A 25,057-nucleotide genomic window follows, 5' to 3' on the forward strand; every position below is an offset into this window, starting at 1 on the left:
CTAAAGAAGCATTTGTATTTTTAGTTGTTGCTATTAATGAACATTGGAAGTTACCTATTGCTTATTTCTTAACGGCTAGCTTAAATAGTTCACAAAAATCAGAACTTATTACTCATGCACTATCTCTACTACATGAAACTGGAGTAAAGATAGTGAGTTTGACATTTGATGGCTGCTCTACCAATGTAACTGCAACTAAGCTTTTAGGATGCAATTTAAATTCAGAAAACTTAGTAACTACATTTATGTATAATAATAAGGACATTAAAATGCCCATAGAAATTATATTAGATGCTGCACATATGCTCAAGTTAGTTAGGAATGCTTTTGGGGAAAAAAAACAATTTTTAGATTTTGAAAATAAAATAGTTGATTTTGATTACATAGAAAAGCTTTTTATTTTACAAGAAAAAGAAGGTTGTCATTTAGGAAATAAAATAAGAAAACAACATATATTTTTTTTCAAACAAAAAATGAAAGTTAAATTAGCAGCTCAGCTTTTAAGCCAGTCTGTTGCTGATGCACTTAAATTTTGTAAAAATAATCTTAAATTAAAAACATTCTTAAATTCTGATGCTACAATAAGATTTATAGAACTATTTAACACAGCGTTTGATATTTGTAATTCTAGGTCTTCTAATGCGATAGGAAATAAAAAGGCTCTTAGTAAGGACAATTTTAATTATGTTAAAGATTTTACTAACAAATTTATTAATTATGTTAAAGACTTAAAAGTAAAAGACAATGTTAATGATAATACGTTTATTCCTGTTCTACAGTCAAAGAGAAAGACAGGGTTTATAGGCTTTATCATAACTTTGAATTCTATATTAAATTTGTATAACCGGTACATAGATAATTTAAAGTTCATTCGGACATATAGACTAAGTCAGGACCACCTTGAATTATTTTTTGGAACTATTCGTGCTCATGGGGGGCATAATAATAACCCCACTGCAAAACAATTTCGCGCAGCATACCGAAAAATAGTTATTAGGACTAATGATGTACAGAGTTTCAATACTGGCAATTGCATACCTCTTGAACATATTGATATTCTACATTCCCATACAGCAAAATTATATCATTAAAATATCTACCGGATATTTGACTTTATTTATTAATATTAATTTAATATCTGCAGCGTGTCTCAAAAGTATTTTTTAATATTACAAGGATATTCTATAGATGTCTTATGAACCAATTTTTCATAATAATAAGATAAACAAAATAAAATATCTCCATGATATATTTATCAAAATATTATCTATTTATGAAATATCATAACGATATTTTATATAAGATATCTTTTAAACATTTAAATTAAAATAACAGACAAATATAACTATCTTTTTATTTTGATAATATGTTATATTGCATATATCAATATTATACACATCAATATATTATTAAAGTAATTATATTCAAATATTTATGTGATATCACATTATTTATGTTTAATAAATATCTCATCTATACATTATGTTTTATAATATAGCTATACAAATATTTCATGTATATATGTATATTGAATACTATAGCTATTATAATTTGGAGACAAGAATTAAAAAAAATATAGAACAGGTAGTGTAGTTAATGTAGAATAATAATATGTATGATTTGAATTTATTATATTTTATTTATTTGAACAACTCAATGTAAAGTGACACAATACCAAATTTTTTTACTGCTATTGTAAATTAGTTTCATCATTTGTATGTTTTTTATTTTCAATTTTCGCTTTAGCTGTGGTCAACCATTTCCCAATAATTGCAATTATTTCATCGTCTTTTATGTTTTGGAATTTAGATTGTTTTAAAGCGTCTAAAATACATTATTATTATTATTACTATTCATAAATTAATAATTAACTTAATAACATTACCAAAAATAACTCTGTTTATCAATAATGATGAAAAATTATATTTATTCCTCAATCCAAAATATGTGAAATCTTTTAACACAAAATCAGAAAAAACTTTTTTCATAATTTTTTGTATCATTTGTTTAGCCGATTTTCCTCCTACTCTTAGTAACTCGAGCATCTAAATTAAATCATAAAATTAATTAATTATATTTACAAAAATATTTACCATGCCATTAATAAAACCATAAATAATTCAGAAAATATTTTTTTTATTTACTTAGAAGTCGTTTTTAAAACAAATATTTTAAAATAAAATTATAATTTTTATTTTTTCTGTATTGTTATTGTTATATTGTTAAATTTTTTTTTTTTTTTGAATGAAATATAGGAATATTTAACTTCATATTCTGAAGCATGACATTGTTTGAGTATTTCAATATTTAAAAATCAAATTTTGGACAAGTATACCTGCATGTGTATACTTATTGTTTATAAGTTACAACATTAATTACTTTTAGCTCACAAACAACTCATCCAAAATTAAATTCTTATACAATCAAATACTTCAAAAAATGAATAATCTGCTTTTGAATAAGAAACTAAATATGTATGTTTCCATTAAAAATGTTTTTATTATAACATCTATAAAAACCATGTAAAAAAAATATTTTTTAGTGTTTATGTTTTTTGAAATAACTAATATTCTCCGATAAAAGAATCCATCAATCTAGAATAATTGATCTTACAACTTGGTTTTTAAAATCGTGTTCATTCGCTTGTAGTTTTGTTTCTAAATTATTTAATTCTTCATGGTTCGGTACTGGCCAAGCAGTTACAAAATAATCAATCTCGCATGAATTTAAAATACTGAAATTAGCTGAGTTTGAATTGTTAATCGCCTGAATTATTTCTTGTTGTGTGTCAGAAATTTTGGTGACTTCAACTTTTAAGTATGCCAGATAGTTCAGAATATTTTTCAGTACAGCTGAAAAATATATACAATGTTAATAATATAGAATTAAATAATTTTACATAATAACAACATTTTTTTGAATTTAATGTGAATTAATCAAAATTTATTTTTTAGTTATTACTAAAATTTAAAAATAAAATAGTATTATTCCTTTCTCATTTATATTTAACTTCAACCTTAGGAATGATAAATTGAAAGTTCAAAATTGTATTTAAATACCTAAAAATATTTTTAAAAACAAAATATAGAAAAAATTTGTTAATTTATAAACGAAAATATGCTAGGTACTTGTTACAAATTAAAATTATTAAAAAAAAATTTTTCTCCTCATCAAAAACATTTTGAATAGTGGATAACATGTTTTTGGATTTCAACTATTTCAAGTACTAAACGATTAGAAAACATATTTGTTATTTAGGTAACTATGAAAACCAGGAAATATTTTTTTGTATGTAGCCCAAAAACAAATATAATATGTATAAAAAAAAAAAAATAAAACAAACATTTACAGAATCCTATTGTATGATACTTACTATTATCAACTGAAGTAGATGGAAGAGCCATATTTTTTGAAATAGAAGACAGTTCTTTGTTGATGCCTAAGCATGTAAAAATAAATAAATTATACAAACACAAACATTTACAGAATCCTATTAAAATTAATCACAGTTTATGATACTTACTATTATCAACTGAAGCAGATGAACAAGAAATCAATGGAAATGCTTTGTTTGTATTAAGATAGTCGACTGAAAATAGACAGGAATGATAATTTTATTATTTGAACCAAAAAAAAATATATATGTATATAAAGGTTAACACAAATATAAATATAATGATACTTAGATGAAACATAAACATACCTTTTTTAATATGGTTTTCAACAATATTTGAATCATTATTTTCAGTACTATTAACAATTATTATCTCCTCATCAGAATTATTGTCATAAGTCAGGTTGTTACTTTTGTTTTTTGGTATATATTCCTTATCTTTGTCAGAATCGTGATCAGCTGAATTACTTGCTATACACAAAATATATCAAAATTAAGTCTTTATTATAAATAATGAGTCATAATATACAAAATACTATTAAAATAGTATCAATATACAAATAACCTAAAGAACAATTAATTTATAATGAATCAATTTATCAATTTACTTAAGAAAATTACCACAAAGGTATTTAATTGAAATATAATGAAATGCTTACAGATGTCTGACATATTGTCATCTGATTCTGATGATTCCACTTTTGTCAATAAAGCTTTTGATTTATATTCTTTAGTTTTTAATTTTGAATGTATAGTATCACCTGAAGTACTAATTTTGCCCTTTTTAGTTCTTATGACATTAGAGTGACCTATTAAAATTTCACATTCAAATTCGTTTATATTATACGTTATATTATTTTTAAATCCATAATAATAATATAAAAAAAAAACCTTTAAACACAAAAATAGCATACCAGTTTCATGAGTGAACTTGATTGAATCAAATTCTCTTTTGCGTTTATGTTGTTTTTTTGAATAACCATCAGATATGTCTGATGTGTATTGTGCAGTAATGACTTTTTCTTCTGCTTCTATTAAAGATTCTATGAACAAAATTTATAGTTATAAAGTAGTTAATTTACAAAATTGTACAGAATAAGTACACTTCCAGACATTTTTTAAAAGTAGAACAATTTTAGTAGGTTTATTAACTATAATATTGTATAAAGAATGTTGAAAAAAATCTTGGACCCCCATCAAAAAAACATTGTTTTCAGTTATGACCTTGCACTACACAGATTATGTTATTGTCCTCAACTTACAAAATACATACAAATAGAATCTGTATATTATAAACTTGAAGATAAAGTTAGTGATATTTCTTAAAAGTAATACTCATTGATTATACTCACTAATGTTATTTGAAAGAACTCTTATGCGATAAAAGTTAAATTCAAATTCATTGGTTTTCACACAGCTTGTTCTTAATTTATGAATATTGTGACTGTTTTTGGGCCAAGCACATTGGTCATTTACAATCCAATGGACAGGAACACTTTCCACACTGTTGTCGTCCAAGAAATGAACTATTGCCCACATTTTTCTCTAATACAAATAATAATTTGTACTACTATGAACCTTAAACTAAAATTGAGAATTGAGACAAATTGTAATATAATAGATAGGTAGGTATGTATAAAATATGTACAAATATTATTATTAAATAATAAGGAGTGAAGAAAGTCCAAGTGGTGCAATTGAAACTGACAACAAAATTAATATTTTAATTGACTACAATATATATTTATAAGACATAATAAATTCACATTACAAATTATATAACACAAATAATTTTTTTGTAAACTTTTTTCCAAAAAAAACTATGTAATTATTTGCATTTTGATCACTCCTGAAAAATATTTTTGTGGGTTACATCACTTGGCCTTTTTTACTTCACTAATTATTTTACTATTTAATTATTAAAATGAATAATTGGTGTACCTACAGACACATTTTCATCAATAGGTAACACAGCATATTTAACTTTTAAATCACCAATATTCCACATTTCAACTTTTTTGGAATAATTACTAATTTTATATACTCCTATATCAGAACTTTTTATTGGTTTTTTAAAGAAACATTCTACAGTTTCAAATTTTCTACCTAATATAACTTCTTTTTTCAAGAGTGAATTATAACAAATATTTACTATCTTAATAATGTTAGTTTCCCCATTGGCGCTTACACTTGCATATGAATCGGAATCAGAATGAATTTTTATAATTATTTTTTCTAAGATTAATATTTTATACTGTGGTGAAGCCATATCTCTAATTAAAGGACCTTCAGTGTGTAATTTTTCAAATTTTGGTCTAATATTATCATTGTTGAAATACATTGTAGTTTCATGGTCAAATTTGAGGTTACATTGTTCCCTATATCTTTTTACTACTTGTTGGAGAGGCTTTTCATTTTTCCTAACCATTTTTTTCAATTTACTCATATAGTTCTCAAACTTGAAGCAACTGACCTGATCTAGTGAACCATATTTTTCATAATCATCATATAAGTGAATTAATGAATGTACATTGTTAGATATAAAATGATTACCATATAAGTTACCAAACTGTTTAACAAAATTTACCATTAAAGCCTGAGCATCTAATGCAATGTGGTTAAAATTGGGACTTAAGAATATAGTCATAGCCACATTTAAGTAAAGAAAATTGTAATAAATTTTTTTTGACACTTGTAAATAAAGCACTACAGGTCCGGTATATAGCAAAAATTGCCTTAATTCAGTGGCTTTCCATCGACTTAATTCATCTAAACTCCGAGGTTTTCTACTAAAATCAGAAGGTATACATTTTTTTAATGATATTAGACGAGTAGATATTTGTTTAACCAAGTTGGAGGGTAATTTTTGTTTATTTACACCTACTCTACCAATTTCACCACTTCCTTTCCATAGCATAAGCATTTTTTTCATAACTCCCAAAAGTACACAATGCATATAATCAATAGAAAAGTTTTGAACAACATCAATATCAGGGATATTAATTATATTAGTAATATGACCCGGAGTGTGATATTGTTCTTGAATTTTATTTAAAAAATCTTGGTGAGTTCTTTTTGAATATTCTAAATCTGGAAAGCAAACACGTCGATGTAAGAAAGTACCCTGTACTGAACATCTAGAACAAGAATAAAAGCCAGTATGACCCTTTGTCTTTAATAAAAATGCCTTTGCGGGAACATCGCAACAAAATGCATCAATAGCAATTTTTTTTTTTAAACTTACTAATTGTTTATCTTTATTAAATAATTCAACAGTAATTCCATTTAAAATGAGACCCCTAACCTCTTCTATAAAATCATTCATGAAAATATTACTGTCACCTGGCTTTTCAAGACCCCAATAAATTCCTATAGGAAACACAGTTTGATGAAATTGCCTTATATAACCTAAGATAGGCCAAAAAGTACTGCCTGAACTTTTAGCTAAGGGCAGACCATCAACTCCAATTACTAACTTAATAGTTTCATCAGAAAAACATTTGTCTATCGTTTGTTGTATTCCGTTTGCTAATCCAAAATGATGGTATATACCAGGTGATACAGTTTTAATTTGTATAGGTTGGCTATATGGAGTATTAGTATTAGTTTGATGAATAGTCCTAGCATCACTGGGAAAACTACTAAAACAATCATGTTTTTTTAAAACTTTTAATAAACCAGACAGTGTATTATTTGGTACATTATACTCAACCGCCCATTTACTTAAATCACTCTTCATATCTAACTGTTGAAAGTTTTCAAATGTTTCACTTCTATCATCAACAGTATATAAACAATTTGAATTGTCACTGGTAAATTTTTCTAAATTATTAATTTCTTTATTTAATATGTTTTCATTGATATTGATAGTTTTTATAACATTGGAATGATGAGATGCAGATGCTGGACTTATATTTCTCTCAATAAAATTTGAATCAGAATTATCCTCTAAATCATTAACTGACACATTAGAAACACATACACTTAAAGGGCTTGTTAATGGAGGAATTTCAAGAAAATTATCTAATATATCTGCCGTTTCTTCCAACAATCTCCTTCGTTTAGTAGATTTACTCATAAAATTTTTTCTATGCATGTTGTTTTTTAAATATTTATTAAATAATAATAACTAATTTACACAATTAAAAATATAGTTCTATACTTACAAATACGGAGGTTGAGATAACTTAAAAGTATTACTGTAGTGGCAATTTTCAGTTTGCTGTAGGTAGTATATTGTTGGCGTACCTACCTATAGGTACAAAATTATATTTCTATAGGTACTTACCATGTAAGAACGGACGTTAGGTTAGGCTAACTTACAAGTATTATTGTAGTGGCGGGTGTAGTGGCAACTTTATACTCAGTTTGCACAGTTTAGTCAGTTTACGTAATTTGGTATGGTGGCGTACTGGAATAAAGCGTACCTACAACGAAAATGTACGCGCGCACAAAACCGAAAAAATATACACAATATAACACTTCGCGAGTGCGTTACGGTGGAAAGCGCACACACGTAAACAACGCACGAAAAAATGAAAAACTTAAAACAAATGGCGGCGGAAGAAGAACGTAGTATAATACAATTATTATAAATTACTGTTTCCTTTATGATGAGGAAGGTTGGAGGGGCCCGTGTGTCAACAATGTTATGGGAAAACCCAGTGGACAATCGGTTATAATAATAAAGCCCATATAGCAAATGTGATGTATTGATATATATTTGATATTCAGTTTATATAATTTTTTGTACATTCGATAGTTAATATACATACAATATCGTAAAGATAACTGAAAATCAATGTACGTGTTTATATATCGGTATGATAACTTCACAATATCAAGATTCTGATATCAAAAACATGATTTTCACGCAATGTGAATTAGATATTTTTTTCACGATATTTGCTGTACATGTTATAATTAATATTTACTTGATATCTAAAAATGTTTATCTTAAATCACATATGTAAGGTGTATCTATTAAATATCAGAAATAAGATATCAAATATCTGATTTATGGACAATATTCGTTGGATATTTTATTAATGATACTTACAGAATATATTGTCCCAGATATTCATAAGGTATCTAAAAAAGCTTATCTTGAATATATTATAATAATATAATATAATAATAATTATATTCAATATTGATATAATTATATATATTATTATATAATATTGGTATTATATAATATATTATTATTTATATTGGTACTTCTTGAATTTTATTATTTTATTAATATTTAATAATTATTATATAGGTACTTCAATTTATTATATAGACAAGATGTTTCAGGCAGATCTTTTAGGCATGATCATATCCTAATATGTTTTGTATTACTAAATTATGCATATTATACTATAATATTATGCATGCATTTATATTTTATAGTAATGCAAGTTTTAATTTTTGGAATTTTTAAATACTTTATTATAGATTTTTTGTTTTACTTATAAGGAAGATCCTAAAAGAACTTCTGTTATTTTTCTAATATAGTCCCTCCCCTTTTCACTTCTAATTATTTAGTAAATAATTATTGTGGGAATTTTTATGTATATAAATCAAAATTTGAATAACTATAAGTTCTATAAGTTATGGGATTATAATATATCTATGGAAATAGGTAAAATAGATATAATTATTATAACTTATAAGGGCTTATATGATTTTAAAATGTAACTATAATTACAATTGATCTATCAATATCAATATCAACATTGAATGTGTATAATAAGCTTATAATATAATAATTCAAAAGTATATTCTAATAAAACGTTAAGATCTTGTAAATATTAATTAATATAAAAATATACATATTCAAATTAAATGTTTGATTACATACGATACTTCTTTAAAAAAAACTTTAAAACTAATAATTTCAGTATTTGTTTTGTATTGAGAAGTTATACACATAATATAATATGTTTAAACCTTTCTTCAATTGTTTTAATTATAAAATTTATTTGAATACTTGTGTTAAGTTTTAATACCTCCATTAAGATTTAGATCTAATTAAATGTTGGAACGTATTGTTCAAAATATATCTACCTTATTATGATATATTAATATATTATTATTAATCATCCTATACTATATTCTAATTTTGTTGAATATTTCTGTTACTTTTAAATGCAACTACTCATTTTAACTTTTAATGGATGGTGTTACGTTATGGTTCACTATGGTTGGATACTTGGATAGCCAACAGAGTATAGACATTATAAACTAGTAACTAATAATTTTAGTCTAATACCATGGTATTAATATGGGTAATAAGAACATTTATTGTTTCTAGTATCATCATTCTAATTTCTAATTCATTTGTATTAGCTGGTAATTAGGAAATTGTATCAATATCTAATATTTCAAAACGCGCGCTTTATTTTGCGAAACCATCACAGAAACCCACCACCATGGAGCGTGCGTATTAGCGCTCGCCGCAACGTCGATCAACGGTGATGTCGCTTGATATATATATATATCTTAATTCACTCCTCGTTATCACTTTATCAGTCGCCTGTATACAGTGAACAATGAAAACCTCGTTTTTGTATTACGCCACAATATTATAATTTAAAAGTTATAACCTCACTACAGTCTACAGTTAATTATTTTTTCCGCCAAAACGGCTGGACGTTGGTGCGAAGTGTGAACACTGAAATTGTCTTGTGCATTGTGCTTGTGCTATTCCTAGAGCTATTCCTTAGTTTATTGAACCAAGTCGCACACTCAGACGTTGTTGATTTTATGCTGTGTTGCTGTGATTTCAAGTTTCAAAGTGTTGAACAAAATGTAAGTATAATATTAGGTATTTCTATATTGGTGCAGGTATTACACTTATAATATATTATTTAATGTTCATAGCTATTATAGCTTTAAATAGGTTGTAGGTACCTATATTATATTAGTCATTGCTTTTAACTTTCATTTTTTTTATAATTTTGATATATTTTAACAATAGTTGAGTATCTTATTTACAATATTATAAAATATAATAGTCTGGTATTATATTATTATTAGTTATTAAGTTTTAGTTGCATAACACCCAACTATTAAGTATGTTTCGTAAAAAAGGCTTAAGTAAGTCTGCCAAACGCAGACGATTGTTAGAAGCAAATAATTTTATTGAACATTTATCTGTTGATACTTATTTAGACATATCACCAAATAATAATATTAACAATACTATTTCATCTCTAGTTTCATCTGAGCTAAATAAAAAAGAGGTTAATACTGTTTTATTTAAAACCTCTACTAGTTCATCTGTTGGTAATAGTTTTGATCAATGCTTTAATGATGATGGCTGTGTTGGTTTAGAATGTGAAATAAAGTCACATAGTGAAGTTGAAAGTTCCGAGGAAAGTGATGATAATAGTGTGCTCGCAATTAATGATGAAAGTACTCCAAAGCGAATCACAAATGATTTAATTGAATGGGCAACTAATCACAATATACCTAATAATGCATTGGATAATTTGTTAAAAGTTTTAAAATCTCATAAATGTTTTGAAGATTTTCCCTCAACAAGTAGAACATTTTATAAAATACATTCTGGAGTTTTGTATGATAAACCTATTCAAGTAAAACCCGTTGCACCTGGTATTTACTATCATTTTGGAGTAGCTAGTAGCATTAACAAATATATAGACAAACATTTTTCTTATGAAACCATTAAATTAGTCATAGGAGTTGATGGTTTGCCATTAACAAAAAGCTCTGGTAGTTGTTTTTGGCCTATACTAGGTTACATACGACAAAATATTGAAACTGTATTTCTCATTGGAATATATTGGGGGTACAATAAACCAGTTGATGGCAATTTATTCATTAAAGATTTTGTTGATGAAATTAGTAGCTTAATAATCAATGGAATTTATGTAGACATTATTATTGAGAACACTTTGAAAACAGTTCATAAAAAAGTTAGCATTGACAGTTTTTGTTGTGATGCACCAGCAAAGGCGTTTTTATTGAAAACAAAATCTCATACAGGATTTTTCTCATGTACCAGATGTACAGTGCAGGGAAAATATGTATTACGACGGGTTTGCTTTCCTGACTTAAAATGCTCAAAAAGAACTCATGTAGATTTTGTGAATAAAGTTCAAAGACAATATCATAGCACTGATGGTAATATAACAGAAATATTAAATATTCCTGGTATTGATGTTGTCCAACAATTTTCTTTGGACTACATGCATGCTGTATGCCTTGGTACAATGAAAAAAATGCTTATGTTATGGAAAGGTGATAATATTGGCCGAGGAGATGCAAATAAACAGAAATTAAGTCCTGGATTAATTAAAAAAATGTCTGAACGTCTCTTGTCATTAAAAAATGATATTCCTCTTGACTTTGTGAGAAAACCAAGATCATTAGATGAACTTCCAAGGTGGAAGGCCACTGAATTTAGGCTTTTTTTATTATATGTTGGTCCTGTTATTATTCATTCTATCGTGTCAAAGCAAATATTCCAAAATTTTTTATTTCTAAATGTAGCCATGACAATATTTCTAAGTCCAAATTACAATCACCTAGCCACATATGCTAAGTCATTTATGTTTGACTTTGTCAAAAATTTCGGAATATTATACGGTGATCATTTTATATCACATAATATCCATGGGTTAATTCATTTGTATGATGATTATCAGAATTATGGTATGCTGGATAATATTAGTTGTTTTAAATTCGAAAATTACATGAGCCATTTAAAAAAAATGGTTCGTAAAAGTGACAAGCCTCTTCAGCAAGTTGTTAGAAGGTATGAAGAGCGTTCTAAATATATTCCACCCACAGACTCTTCTGCAAATATAAAAGAAACAGTCCAATTTAAAAAGTTGCATAATGAAGGGCCCTTAAACACACATACTTCTTCTCCTCAATATAAAATTGTTGTGTTAGACAAAATTAAAATTAATGTGGACTCTAATGCTGACTCTTATGTTGGTTTAAAATTAAACGGAACTTTATGTATTGTTAAAGTTGTTAATGTATGCTATTGCCAGGAGCTAAAAAAACAAGTTTTATTAGGTAAGAAAATTGAAAGAATGGAAAGCTTTTTTACTAAACCTTTAAAGAGTGAAAAATTAGGAATTTTTAAAGTAAATAATTTTTCCAAACAACTTAGTGTTTGGAATATTGATGATGTGATTACCAAATATATGATTTTAAAAGCTCATGATTTAAATTGCATGATAGCTTATCCAATTATTCATTTTAATAGGTAATTAAGTTTTACTTATAATTTTAATTTAAAAAAAACTTAGTTATATTTTGACAATTCTTAATGATAAAACTAATTTTAATTTTATATACCTCCTATCAATATAGTTTAGCCTATAATATGTACATATTTTATAAAAAAAATCCTTATTATCTATTTTAATATAGGTACCTGCAATGCTTTACATACGATTTTTAAATAGATGGCTACCAGTTTTTTTTTTTCAGGAACGCCTAAATAAGGAGGGAATGATTTCAATTTCTTATCCTAAAATTTTTAAATACCTACCTAAATACCTATTATTATATTTTATATTGTTCTTTTTACATTATTACACTTCAACAGTTAGTGCACTAATAATAATTGTAATGATAACATTAAATAATTATAACAATAAAATAATTTATTTTAATTATAAACTGCTTCTACCCGCTTCACAGCATAAAACATGTGGTCAATTGTTCATTTTGATGCCGATAACTCTGTTGAACCTATTCCAACATATTGGTTGAATAAAGATAAATCTAAATGTGCCTGGCCAAACAATGACTCAAGTGCTGACAGATTAAGAAATAATAGAGCGAAGCCAAATGCATTCGATTTTTCTTATTTCAGCTGCCGAGTACTGGCTAATAATATTGGTAAGTATTTTATATGTATCCTTTTATTGTTCTGAATTTTGAATATTTTAACTTATTTTATTTTATCTATATAATAAATTTACATTGGCCTTCAAGTCTACAATTCATCAATTTTATTCTATTTGTATAATTCATCTTTTTAAACTCAAAAAACTTGTAAATATTACCTATATAGTTCTAATTATTGTATGTTTAAACATTTAAGGTTCATTAGCCAACGCTGTAAAAAAAGTGAAACTAGCTATGTATACTTCAGATTTGTCAGATGTAGAAGATAAAAAAACAAAATCAGATAACCATATATGTGAAAAAAAAAGAAAAGTTTTTAGTTTATCAAACAATTCATCTAAACAACAAAGTAAAAAACATTTTACTTTACCTCTCATGGAGATTCTTTTAGTTTTTAAAGATGATCTGTGTTTAACTAAAAGTAACAATACCTTAAATTTAAAACTATCTATAATAAAGTGAATAAGCCACTTTTATTCAAAATTAGTTATTATTTTCAGTTTAAAAATTTAATTTTTAGCTTAATGTTCAATTAGTCACAATTTAACCACAAATCAACAATTACAGTCAAGAGAAAGTGAAAAATAAACCTAAAATAACTTAATCACAATCTTAATAATATTAACATATATTAGTATATCTAAAGTAATATATTATATTATTCAGTGTACTACCTAGCTATTACTATTGTTTTTCATACCATATTAACACCTGATTAATATTCAATTAAATATAATTTTCTTCAAATTTAAGTTCTTCAAACACCAAATTAATTTTAATATATTGTGGGTGCTTATAATCACATTCCTTTATAGTTTTAAATCTATAATGACACATTGTGCTGTGTTCTTTCTTCATACATGTTTATTTGTTTGCATAGATTTCAAGAAAGTAAAAAACGATGATGCACTGAAAAAAGTAGACATAGACATCACAAATAATAAGTTGTCTAATGATTCTGACGAAAGCTCAGAAAAATGTAAGTCTATTTTAATTAATACATTATAATATAATAATGTGTACATTTGATTGTTTTTCAGCTTTATTTGATGATAGTGATACTGACAAAAATTATGAATTACCTACAGCTACAGCTGAATGTTTCAAAAAAAGTATACTTAATTATGGTAAGAGTAAGAATAAGACTTAAGTTATGTCCCTAAAATTTATGTTGAAAAAATGTATATTTAGAATCTGAAAATGATGAGCAAAATGATGATACTATTTTCGCTGCAGCTAAATCAACTGCAGTTTTAAACAAGCATCTTGGTATGTATATAAATATATTATTTATTGAAACTTAAGTATCGCGTTAATATTTCCAGTTACGTATTTTTTTATTAGATGAGTATAAAAAAAGTCCAACATTGAATATGAATATTACGCCTATTTCCAAAAAACATGCTACAGCAAACAGAATTGTTTTTCATGAAAGTATACAAATTTAAGATATTTATTCTATTATAATAAAACTAATAATAATCTATACCTACCTTATCTATATGATTTTTAAGTTAATTCTTTGTCTTCCTATGCACTTAAAGATACAGAAAATGATAGTGCCCCTTCAACAAGTTACCATACAAATATTCAAAATGCTCAAGTTTCATGCTTAACCAATGATGCAACAAATACACCAAGTATATCTCCTTTAATAAACGACAATGAACAACATTTGAGTAAGCAAAATATTTTTTATACTTACTATAATTCTATAATTTAGTATACTTATTATATCTACCTATATTAATAATATTATAATTAGGTAGGTATTACTTATTAAATTTAGTATCTTTAAAACTATAATATCATTGTAGTTTTGAATTATTCTAGGCACTTATGTTTAAATAGTGATTTTACAGATTTTCAGAAACTCATTTTGAAATATTTGGCTTCTTTAAAAGTTGAAATTTCTAATATTTCTGACACTCAACAAGAAATTATTAAGATGGTTAGTGATATCCAAAACAGAACTTCAACTCAAGAAGATGATTCATGGGCACATGAGATCGATTATTTTATTTCTAGTTGGCCAATATCTGACCAAGAGGGTCTTAATGATATGGAAAACAAAATTAAAAGCGATTCCAATTTTCGAAAACAAGTTGTAAGGTTTTATTTATAAATTATTGTTTATTTTTATTTGTTTATTTTATTTGTTATTACTTATAGGTAAGTGAACTCGCAAGGATTGGAGGGAAGTCGCTACAAAATTTGATATATAAGATGTTAAAAAAAGTTTTTGATGACACTATTTTACTTCAATTTACATATTATGGCTTAAGAAAGAAGGACAATTTTTCTTTATTGGCTATAAATAAAGTAATAATTGGTAAGTTTAATATTTGTAAATTTTTGTATTATGTTAACTCTGAATTGGTGTGAATATATTAATTTATATTACATCTTGATTAGAAAAATAATTATAATAATATGTATATTAAACATGTCCTAGTAGTTAAAAACATAAAGAATAACTTTTTCTTAATATTTCAGTCAGTACAACAAATTTTTCAAAAAAAGTTAAGATAATATATTTTGTTCATTCATTCAGGTATAACATGACAATACTGATTAAAATATTAATCATCAAGTTAAACAATTTTAGTAAAATTATATTATTCTTAATTATTTTAATTAGGTATGTGGAAATATTATCTTTTATGGTGTTTTTTGTAAGATTAAAATTTTAACTACTGTTACTTATGATAGCTAAATGTTAGACAAAAAAAAATTAATGATGATAGAGATAATATAGGTAAATTTATAATTATTAATTATTGTATATTTTTCTTTTGGCTGAATTAAATCAATATTATATTTACTTTTATTAAATTATTATAAAATTATAAACTATTTTATGTAAATACTAAATAACGTAATAATGTATATAACTAAACCTACTATTTTTTTTTTGTTTTCTTAAGTTTTCAATCTGTATATAACTGAAATAATAATACCTATTACCTAGTAATAGTTACCTATATATAAAACGTTTATTTAACTAATATATACCACAATATTCATTCCTTCTTTTTATAATAATGCAAACACAATATGTTTATTCTCTAATATAATTTCAACTAAATATTTATTAACTTTTAATCTAATTTTTTCCTGATTAATTTAAAAAGTGCATCAGAACCTAATACCTCTACTAAATAACAAATAAATAGGTTCCTATATATTTATATTATATTTATTAATTTCTTATTAATAACAGTGAGAAAATGTCTATTTTAATAATGTTTATATTTCAATGTATTAAATTAAGTTAAGAATTGTTATATGTTTATAGAAGCAGTATTAAAATCAAAATTCAAGAGTCATTCCAATGATGAAATCATAACAGCGATTAGCAAATGGTTAACTGGAGCAAAAGGAAGATTATCCAAAAAAGAAAATGAATAATATTTAAATTTTTTAATAATATAATATTCTTATTAATTGTAAATGAAATATTATAACAATAATAATAAAAAGAAGAATATCAATTAAAATGAAATTAATAAACTTTATTGCATTTTATCATTCTATTTATAATGTCATCACTATACCTAAATATTATGATGTATATAAACAAATTAATATTTAATAATAATAATATGAAAATTACTAATTATTTTTTATATACTATAAATAACCAACACGGTATATTGTTTAGATATTTAAACATATGTAATATTGAGATATCCATGAGATATTATTAAATCATTAATAACATATTAATTAGATATCACCTATTTGATATATTTTAGATATTGATTTTTGGTTCATAAGAAATCTATTGGATATTCTATAGATAATTAAAAATTTTCTATAGAGCTATTTCAGATATCAAACATATATGTAAATTAAAATTACAATATTGCTTAGATAACTGTCAGATAAACTATTGCTATCTGGGAGCGGTCTAATATCACATCAGTGATGGTATCTTTTATAATATCAATAAATACTTTCAAATATCTCAATTTTAATATACAATCAATATCATACAGATATAAAGAAATGCCTATTATTCTAATATTACTTTAGTAATATCTTTTCGATATGATATTAATAATTACTTTTAATTATCATAATTTTAATATAGAATCAATATCATACAGATACAAAGAAACACATATTTTTCTAATATCACACTAGTGATATCTTTTTGTTATAACATAAATAAATACTATAAAATATCTCGATTTAAATATCAAAAAAACATCATTAAAATAAACAGAGTAGAATGATTATTTTAAGCTATTGCTAAAATGTTATAATGATATCACGAAGTGAAATATCTTAATATTTACATGAACCTGATATCATGTTAATATCAAAATCATAAATTTGCTGTATGGGATTACAGTAGTTCTGATCCTGTTAAAGTAATTAATTGCAGTACGGAGTATGATAATAACACAGATCTAGATGTAGCTGACGTTGATTCTTTTATTCATGATCACAGTTATATTGTTGGCCAAAACACATATGAATTCAGCGAATTTTCTAAAGAAGTTATTATTTATATTTCTGGTTTTGTTGTACATAAATTAAGCTCTATTATTAAATGTGAAATATGTGTATCATCACTATTTTCCTACAATAAACAAGATTTTCTCAATTCACTTATTACATTAAAACACCGTGGAGGTAATAAAGGGGGTCTTACTTATCCAAGTGACGATGTAATCTTAATATGCTTGCAAACTGAAACAATTTTAAAATCTTATGATTACCAAAATAAAGCAATCAATAAATTATTTATTCAAACAAAAGTTCTTTCTCATTTCATGAATAATAATTCAATATTCAGTTCTTTAAATAACCATAGTATAGACAGCAATAGTTCATTATCTGACCATTTAACACATTTAATTAAATCAATATCATCAACATATATGAGCTTGAAAATAAAATATTCCATTAAATCCCACAATGAAACAACCTCCCTTCGCATGTGGTATAATAAATTAACATTATTTAAAGGACAGTGATAAATTAATAGATAACTTAAGCTTCTTATTGCTTTTTTCTTTTGCTATAATAACTAATTAAATTTATTTGAAACATTATAAGCATATACAATTTAATTACCTATTCAATAAAAATAAAAATAATTATAATTTTTTTAGAACATAATACAAGAAAATTAAAACAGAAGATATAACTCAATTTGTTAAATACCTATATTCATATACATCATTATAAAACAAATATATTCTCTAAATTATAATAATTTAATACCTAATAATGTAATGTATAATTTATAAGAAGATTCATCTATCATGAACCAGTAATTTTGAATTTTTATTTATATAAACAAGAATCATGACTTCATATTATATTATTTTGTTAATTATCTACTATCTAGACACGTATAAAAATAAGTGTCCAATATTGACAGTCGACGCACAATATTATAATTTGTTATTATGTATATTACTATTTAGTATTTACTTATACCTATATATATAAATATTAAAATATGTTTATTTGGTTATATTATTATGTAATGCGTTTATTGTATACTACTTATAAATTTATAATTTGTATGTATAATATTCATTGGAATAAATTGATTTTTAAAATATTTGTAATTTATATTAATTCATGTATTTTAATAGAAACACCAAATTAAATAAATCATTTAAGTACCAAATGGGTTAGTAGATTCTAGTAGAGAAAAGAGATTATTGTTCTTAGTTAGGTACAATAAATAATAATAAATTAGTACAATATATTTTTCTTCTAAAAGTGGCTGGCCTGCCCAAAGTCTACTTGCGCTTCATGATAAAATGCAACGGCCTCTCTATATTACTCTATGATGTGATCATACCTATCTATTTAGTCATGTACTATATCATAGCTACCTTCGACCTGTGATAACATACGCCTGTGCATGGTCTTATATACAGGTCAGGCAGCTTGGTCGGGAACTGCGTTCTCTTAATGATTATGTAAAATTGTCAAAAGGACTTGCAGTGCTATCTAGTGGAGTTTTTTGAAACCGTGAACTGTCATTGTAACATTACAGATTGCAGCACCGTGCTTAATATCAAATAATACCCAATATCCTAAAATATATACGAATGTATGTAGTCATTTTGATGAATATTATATATATAATTATAATATATAATTATTATAACACCATTGACCATTGTAATTTGTAGTTGTTAATGGTGATATTACAATACATAATTAATTGTATTGTCTGTTATGTTTTTAATTTGTACACTCACCTTATCCAATACAAACTATTAATTAATATTAAACATCATGCCAAAAAAACAATGTATTAAGATCAATTCTTATCAGACAATACCGCAGAAGGATTAAGAGTCACTTTAAACTCAACTATTGAAATTATAAAATACTTGATCGAAGAGTTTAACTTTAGTTATATACTAACAGGAAAAATTACACAAGATAATTTAGAAGTATAAAATATTTTAGTCTGTACAAATTATGTGTTATATTACAAGTATAACTTTTTTTATAGAAATTTTTTGGGACTATTCGACTTGCTGCAGGTGCAAATGATCACCCAGGGACTCCAACATTTTTGCAACTGTATAAACTTTTATCTGTGTACAATTTGTTAAAACCCCCAAAATTTGGAAATTGTACTATTGATCAGCAAAATGAAGTTTCGCCTTTAATTACCATCAGTGACATAAAACATATTTTTGGGAGTACAAATAATGATTTCTCAGCACTTGATAATTTAAAAAAAAAAATCAATGGTCTTGTTGACGATGGTAACTGGGAGTTTTCTGATATTTTTGAGCATGACTATAATCTCTCGCCAGTCAAAGAATGCTTGATTTACTATTTGGTTGGATATCTAAGCAAACAAATATTAAAAAGCACAAAATGTACTATTTGTATTGGGGCATTTAAAAACCCACATTTTTTTTCAAATTTCCCTGAAGCTGAATTAATAAATTTAAAATCTAAAGGCAGATTAGTGCACCCAAACTATAACTTTTATAAGTTCATCACAAATATTGAAACATACTTTTCCAACAATATAAATGACCCTGATGTGTATAGCAATACGGTTGAAGATATTTTAGCCAATGAAGATTTGAATTTTCCGTGTTCCATACACAGGGATGAAATTATTGCTTATTCAATCCGGTATTACTTAAATATGCGCATGAGGCAATTCTCATGGCAAGTAAATCAAGAAAAATTAAAAGAAAATTCAAAAAGAAAAAAAATTTCCAAATTTTGTAAAACTTGAGTTATTATTTTATTTCATCTAATTATGTATAAAATATAAAATAATAATGTGATTATATTATGTATCTTTTATTTATTTAAGTATGATATATTAGTTGTGGAATTAAAACCTATATGTATACGTTTTGTATACTAATATTATTAGAATTAAATATAAATACTAAAGTAAATGTTGTCAGTGACTCAGTGTTGAATATAATAATTAATATTATAATAATATAATCAAAGTACCTATTATAAATTAAGAATAATAAGTTGAATTTAAAAAAGATTTTAAGGGGCCCAGTTTTTCAAATTTTCAGCAATTCACAACCCCCTCCCACAGATACCCTATATTGAATTTGGTTGATTCTACGGAACAGGATCATTATTCCCGTAGAGCGTATTTTTGTCTTTTGTGTACAAAATTACATTGGCACTTGGCGCCATAAGAGGACGTCTCACCCGCATATGTTGTCTCCGTCTTACACGCGTAGGACATATCAAATTGTACGCTCAGCAGAACACGTATAGCTCCGTTAGTTTAAAAATTGGAGTGAATTTACCTCTTATAAAATCTAAAGGTAAGATTGTTATCTAGGCAACCTCATAGGCTTTTTATTATATTTTAATTTTAAAGTGAGTTATGAGCATTTTAACATTGTAAATTGTTTGTACATCTTGAAATAGTCATAACTTGCTTTAAAATTAAAATATAACTAAAAGCTTATGAGGTTATCTAGATAATAATCTTACCTATAGATTTTATAAGAGGTAAATTCACTCTAATTTTTAAACTAACAGAGCTACACGTGTTCTGCAGAGCGTACAATTTGATATATCGTACGCATATAAGACGGAGAAAACATATCATAATAATATGCTGGTCAGCTGGTGGGACGTCCTCTTAACTATTTTTTTTTTTTATAGTAACTACACATTATACAATATGATGATAATTACGTTATGAAGTGCTGCACTCTGTACTTATTTGTATAAACAATATACATTAATTTCAATGATAGAGGGCGCGCCCTGTGTTCTTGAAAATTTTACATAACCATTAAGAAATCTAAATCTTAACATTGTGCTATAGGCGAGTTGCCCGACCTGTATATAAGACCATGCGCCTGTGAAACCCATTGAACTATATGATACCTGGAATGCTCACCAAGCAGTGTTGCTCGAAACGGAATGTTAGAACGAGATGGGACATACTAATGGTGTTACTATCTTTGTCTTACACATTGCGCTAATATCTTAAATTAATTTACCACGGTCCGCGATATTTTTTTAGACTTTAGTTTGGTTCTTAAAATTTGGTATCTTTATATTTTATTTTTTAACTTCCACAAAATATTTATGATTACATTGATAGAATATAAATAATTATAATTTATAATTTATAATACCTATAACAAGTATTGAAAGAAGCATGCTTTTCTTGTGGACTTAGTGTCCATTTGTCATACAAATGTAAAGGAAGTTTTAGGGAATTGTATGTTAAATGTTGGGAATAAAATATTAAGTTTTAAATCTAAAGTTAGACGGTTTTAATTCATAACTATAAGCATATAAAATGACGAAAATCTGATTTTTATTAAAATAAAAACATAGTATTTGTTCGAGCGCCTCAGTCGATGTATGGCCGATGCGTCTGTGAACCGGTCGTGCCGTTTCCCCGCCCGTCTAGCATGCTGTCACCGATAAGTGAAAACGCACGTCCGCCGTAGACTCTGTGAAACGTTGACCTAGTTAGTTACCCAACGACCTTTGTCAACGTACGGTCCGTCGTTCTGTCGTTGCGCTGGCCGGCTTGCGGTTAAGCGTTGCCTGTGCTTCTGTGATCGCGACTTGATTTGCCGTTCACGCGACGCGTGCCGCCATATCAGCGCCGTAATAATCGCATTATAAATATCCGTTGCCGTAATCTCCATAGGCTGTGTTTCGCCGCTCCGTTAATCGTATTAGTGTCTTTGATACGGTGCCCGGTCGTCCGACATAGATTATATTCACGTGTTGTTCGTGCGACCTGTGGTGATATTGTTATACGGTCGCTGTTTGGCAAGCAGCTGTGAATCGCCGGTAATGCGCGTGCGTTCGGTTGTGATTGGGCCGAACCCACACCGGTAGTCTCTGATATACGTCATCTACTCATCTTAGCCGCCGCACCCAATGATGAGTGCTACGTGGGGACTCAATCGTCAGTGGTCATAGTGTCGCCGTACCTGTTATCAATTCAGAGTTGGCAACCACCAAGTGATCACCAACGGTCGCAGGAGACGCGCGTAATTATTGTCATAATATCTTGTGTTGTATTATTCTTTATCATAATCCGGTGTTGATTATTATTATGATTACCTATTATTACTATCATATGTGTTGATAGTACTATTTATTATTTACTTATTGATTATTTTATGTTATTACTTATACCTTGTATTCCTATTGATTGGTACTGAGGCGCCGGTACCGAGTCACTAGCGAATGATTATATTATTATTATTTCTTGTATATTTCATCAATAAATTATTGTAGGTGCCTTGCCATACGTGCACGTTATATATCTCAGAGTATAGTTGATGAGGTCTTAGTCTGAAAATCCTAATATCACACTGGTCCTGGTATTCCTTTAAACTGTTGACTTTCGTTGATGTAGTCAATGAAGCCGACCACTAAATTCGTAGGAGCTTCTTGACTAAACAGTATTTATAATATTATACATAATTGAAAGAAAAGTTACTTACACTACTTATCTTAAGCTGTACCTACAACTTACCTCAATTATTGTTCTTACTATTTCCTAACTTAATTTAAAATTGTATATGTATAATCTAGCTACGATTACTACTGGAAAGATCCAGTAGGTAAACTAGAATCTTCAATAGATTTTTGTTATACATCTTGGCCAAAATTCCCTAAAATAAATAATTATTTAAAGATACTATAAGAAATTGAAGATACTTTAACTATAGTCATAACCTTGAAGTTATATAATGTGTAAGTTATTAACTTGGTAACTTATGTTGAGTTGACTTCAGCTAGATATTTTTCCTGTAATGACAATAAAACTATATATTAATAAAAATATTTTACATAAAATAAACTAGCAAAATATTCAATTGTATAAGGAACCATAGCAAAATATTATAATTGATTTATTACATTTAAAAGCATTCATACAACCATTAAAGCATAATAAAAATAAAACCATACACCAAAAATTTACAATATTAGATTATGATAAATAAGTTTAAAAAAAAATAAGAGTATAAATAAGCAGTAATGTTGAAATAAAAGCATACAATAAAAATAATTATTAATTATAAAATAAATCAAGCTCAATTCAAATTTAAATGTATTGAACATGCACAAAAGTTTAAAACAAAGAACAAAACGTTAAACGAACGATATTATTATTATTTATTGGTAAACAGTGTCGTATTGATAGTGTGATAAAAAGAGATAGCAACACCATTCTTATCTGCTGTCTTTTTCTAACAGGCTATCTCGGTTATGTTTACATTGGTCTTATGGCGGGTGAGCATTCCAGTTATCATATAGTTCAATGGTGAAACCTGGTCGTTGACTAAAGGTGATAGCAGAAGACTTATCACGTTCGAAAGGAAAGTGTTACGAACCATTTATGGACCAATCTTCAACCCAGAAACACAGACATACGAAAGAAGAAGCAACGAAAATATAAAGTCTCTTTATAATAAGCCAGACATACTCTATTTTATTAGAAAAAAACGACTAGAATGGTTCGGACATGCATGGAGGGCAGATGGACAGTTAATTAAAAATGTACTTATAAATAAAATAAATAAAACGAGACCCCTAGGAAGACCCAAAACCCGATGGATTGACGTAGTTGCCAAAGATATAAAAATGATAGACCAAAACGCAACTTTAGAAACAGCATATCAGAGAGAGAGGTGGAGAGAGATTTTGATGGCAGCGATGGCCTGAATGGACCGCCAAGCTGATGAAGAAGAAGAAGGAATAGTTTAACTAAGTAATTAATAAATTAAATGATATAATGAACTATGATATGTTCATAATTCAATAATACTATATTATACTATATGTAACTATATTATAGAGTGAACATTTCTTCCTGAACTAAGTGTATTATACTTAGTCCAGTAAGTACTAGATTTTCTAGGTTCTTCCTAACGTAGATACCAAACCTACTTAAATGTTTTAATATCAATTAAAAGTTCATGCTCTAACAATAATATATGTACTTATTGTTGTTTTTTTTTTTTTTAGCTTAATAAATCAAACTAAAGAAATAGGTAGTTGTATCTTTACATGAATGGTGCAAAAAAAATTTTTGGATTTGTTAATAATTCATTAGAACAATTTTAGAAAAATTAAAAAAAAAATATTATGCGATTTTCAAGTTTTGAGTTGAACAATATATTATAACAGTGGTGCACTTATGTACTAGGTACCGATATTATTAATTATTATTAGCATTTGATAATGTTATATTTTTAGTTTATACACTAATGTTATTGTTTCCTGAATATTATTTTTAACAGCACCTACTAT

The 25,057-nt window shown here is 26.3% G+C and overlaps 3 protein-coding genes across 4 annotated transcripts in view; 2 read left to right on the forward strand and 1 right to left on the reverse strand.

Moving 5' to 3' along the window:
- Positions 1-1,690: 1,690 nt before the first annotated feature.
- The window catches only part of LOC149059157 (uncharacterized), a 244,073-nt gene continuing 220,706 nt past the window's right edge, over positions 1,691-25,057 (reverse strand). Inside the window, exons 6-7 of the mRNA XM_089222986.1 lie at positions 1,886-2,045; positions 1,691-1,824 (exon numbers count right to left, since the gene is read on the reverse strand). Of these exons, the coding sequence (XP_089079112.1) occupies positions 1,691-1,824; positions 1,886-2,045 (294 nt within the window). The remainder of the gene's footprint in view (positions 1,825-1,885; positions 2,046-25,057) is intronic.
- On the forward strand, positions 9,534-16,756 carry LOC149059158 (uncharacterized). 2 transcript variants are annotated; one of them, XM_089215790.1, is made up of 11 exons: positions 9,534-10,192; positions 13,067-13,267; positions 13,473-13,625; positions 14,157-14,255; positions 14,317-14,403; positions 14,468-14,545; positions 14,621-14,710; positions 14,821-14,955; positions 15,139-15,383; positions 15,449-15,608; positions 16,575-16,756. In XM_089215790.1, the coding sequence occupies exons 2-11, from the start codon at positions 13,075-13,077 to the stop codon at positions 16,685-16,687; spliced, it is 1,353 nt and encodes a 450-aa protein (XP_089071916.1). In that variant the 5' UTR covers positions 9,534-10,192; positions 13,067-13,074; the 3' UTR covers positions 16,688-16,756. The 2 variants fall into 2 exon arrangements, with proteins under 2 accessions (XP_089071916.1, XP_089071917.1); XM_089215791.1 differs by lacking the exon at positions 9,534-10,192 and adding an exon at positions 12,649-12,991.
- LOC149059159 (uncharacterized) lies at positions 10,211-12,630 on the forward strand. Its single transcript, XM_089218016.1, has one exon. The coding sequence runs from the start codon at positions 10,459-10,461 to the stop codon at positions 12,628-12,630; it is 2,172 nt and encodes a 723-aa protein (XP_089074142.1). The 5' UTR covers positions 10,211-10,458.

The sequence above is a fragment of the Diuraphis noxia genome, unplaced genomic scaffold (assembly GCF_037042655.1).
Source record: "Diuraphis noxia isolate RWA-SAM2 unplaced genomic scaffold, SU_Dnox_SAM2 contig0001, whole genome shotgun sequence".
NCBI lineage: Eukaryota > Metazoa > Arthropoda > Insecta > Hemiptera > Aphididae > Diuraphis > Diuraphis noxia.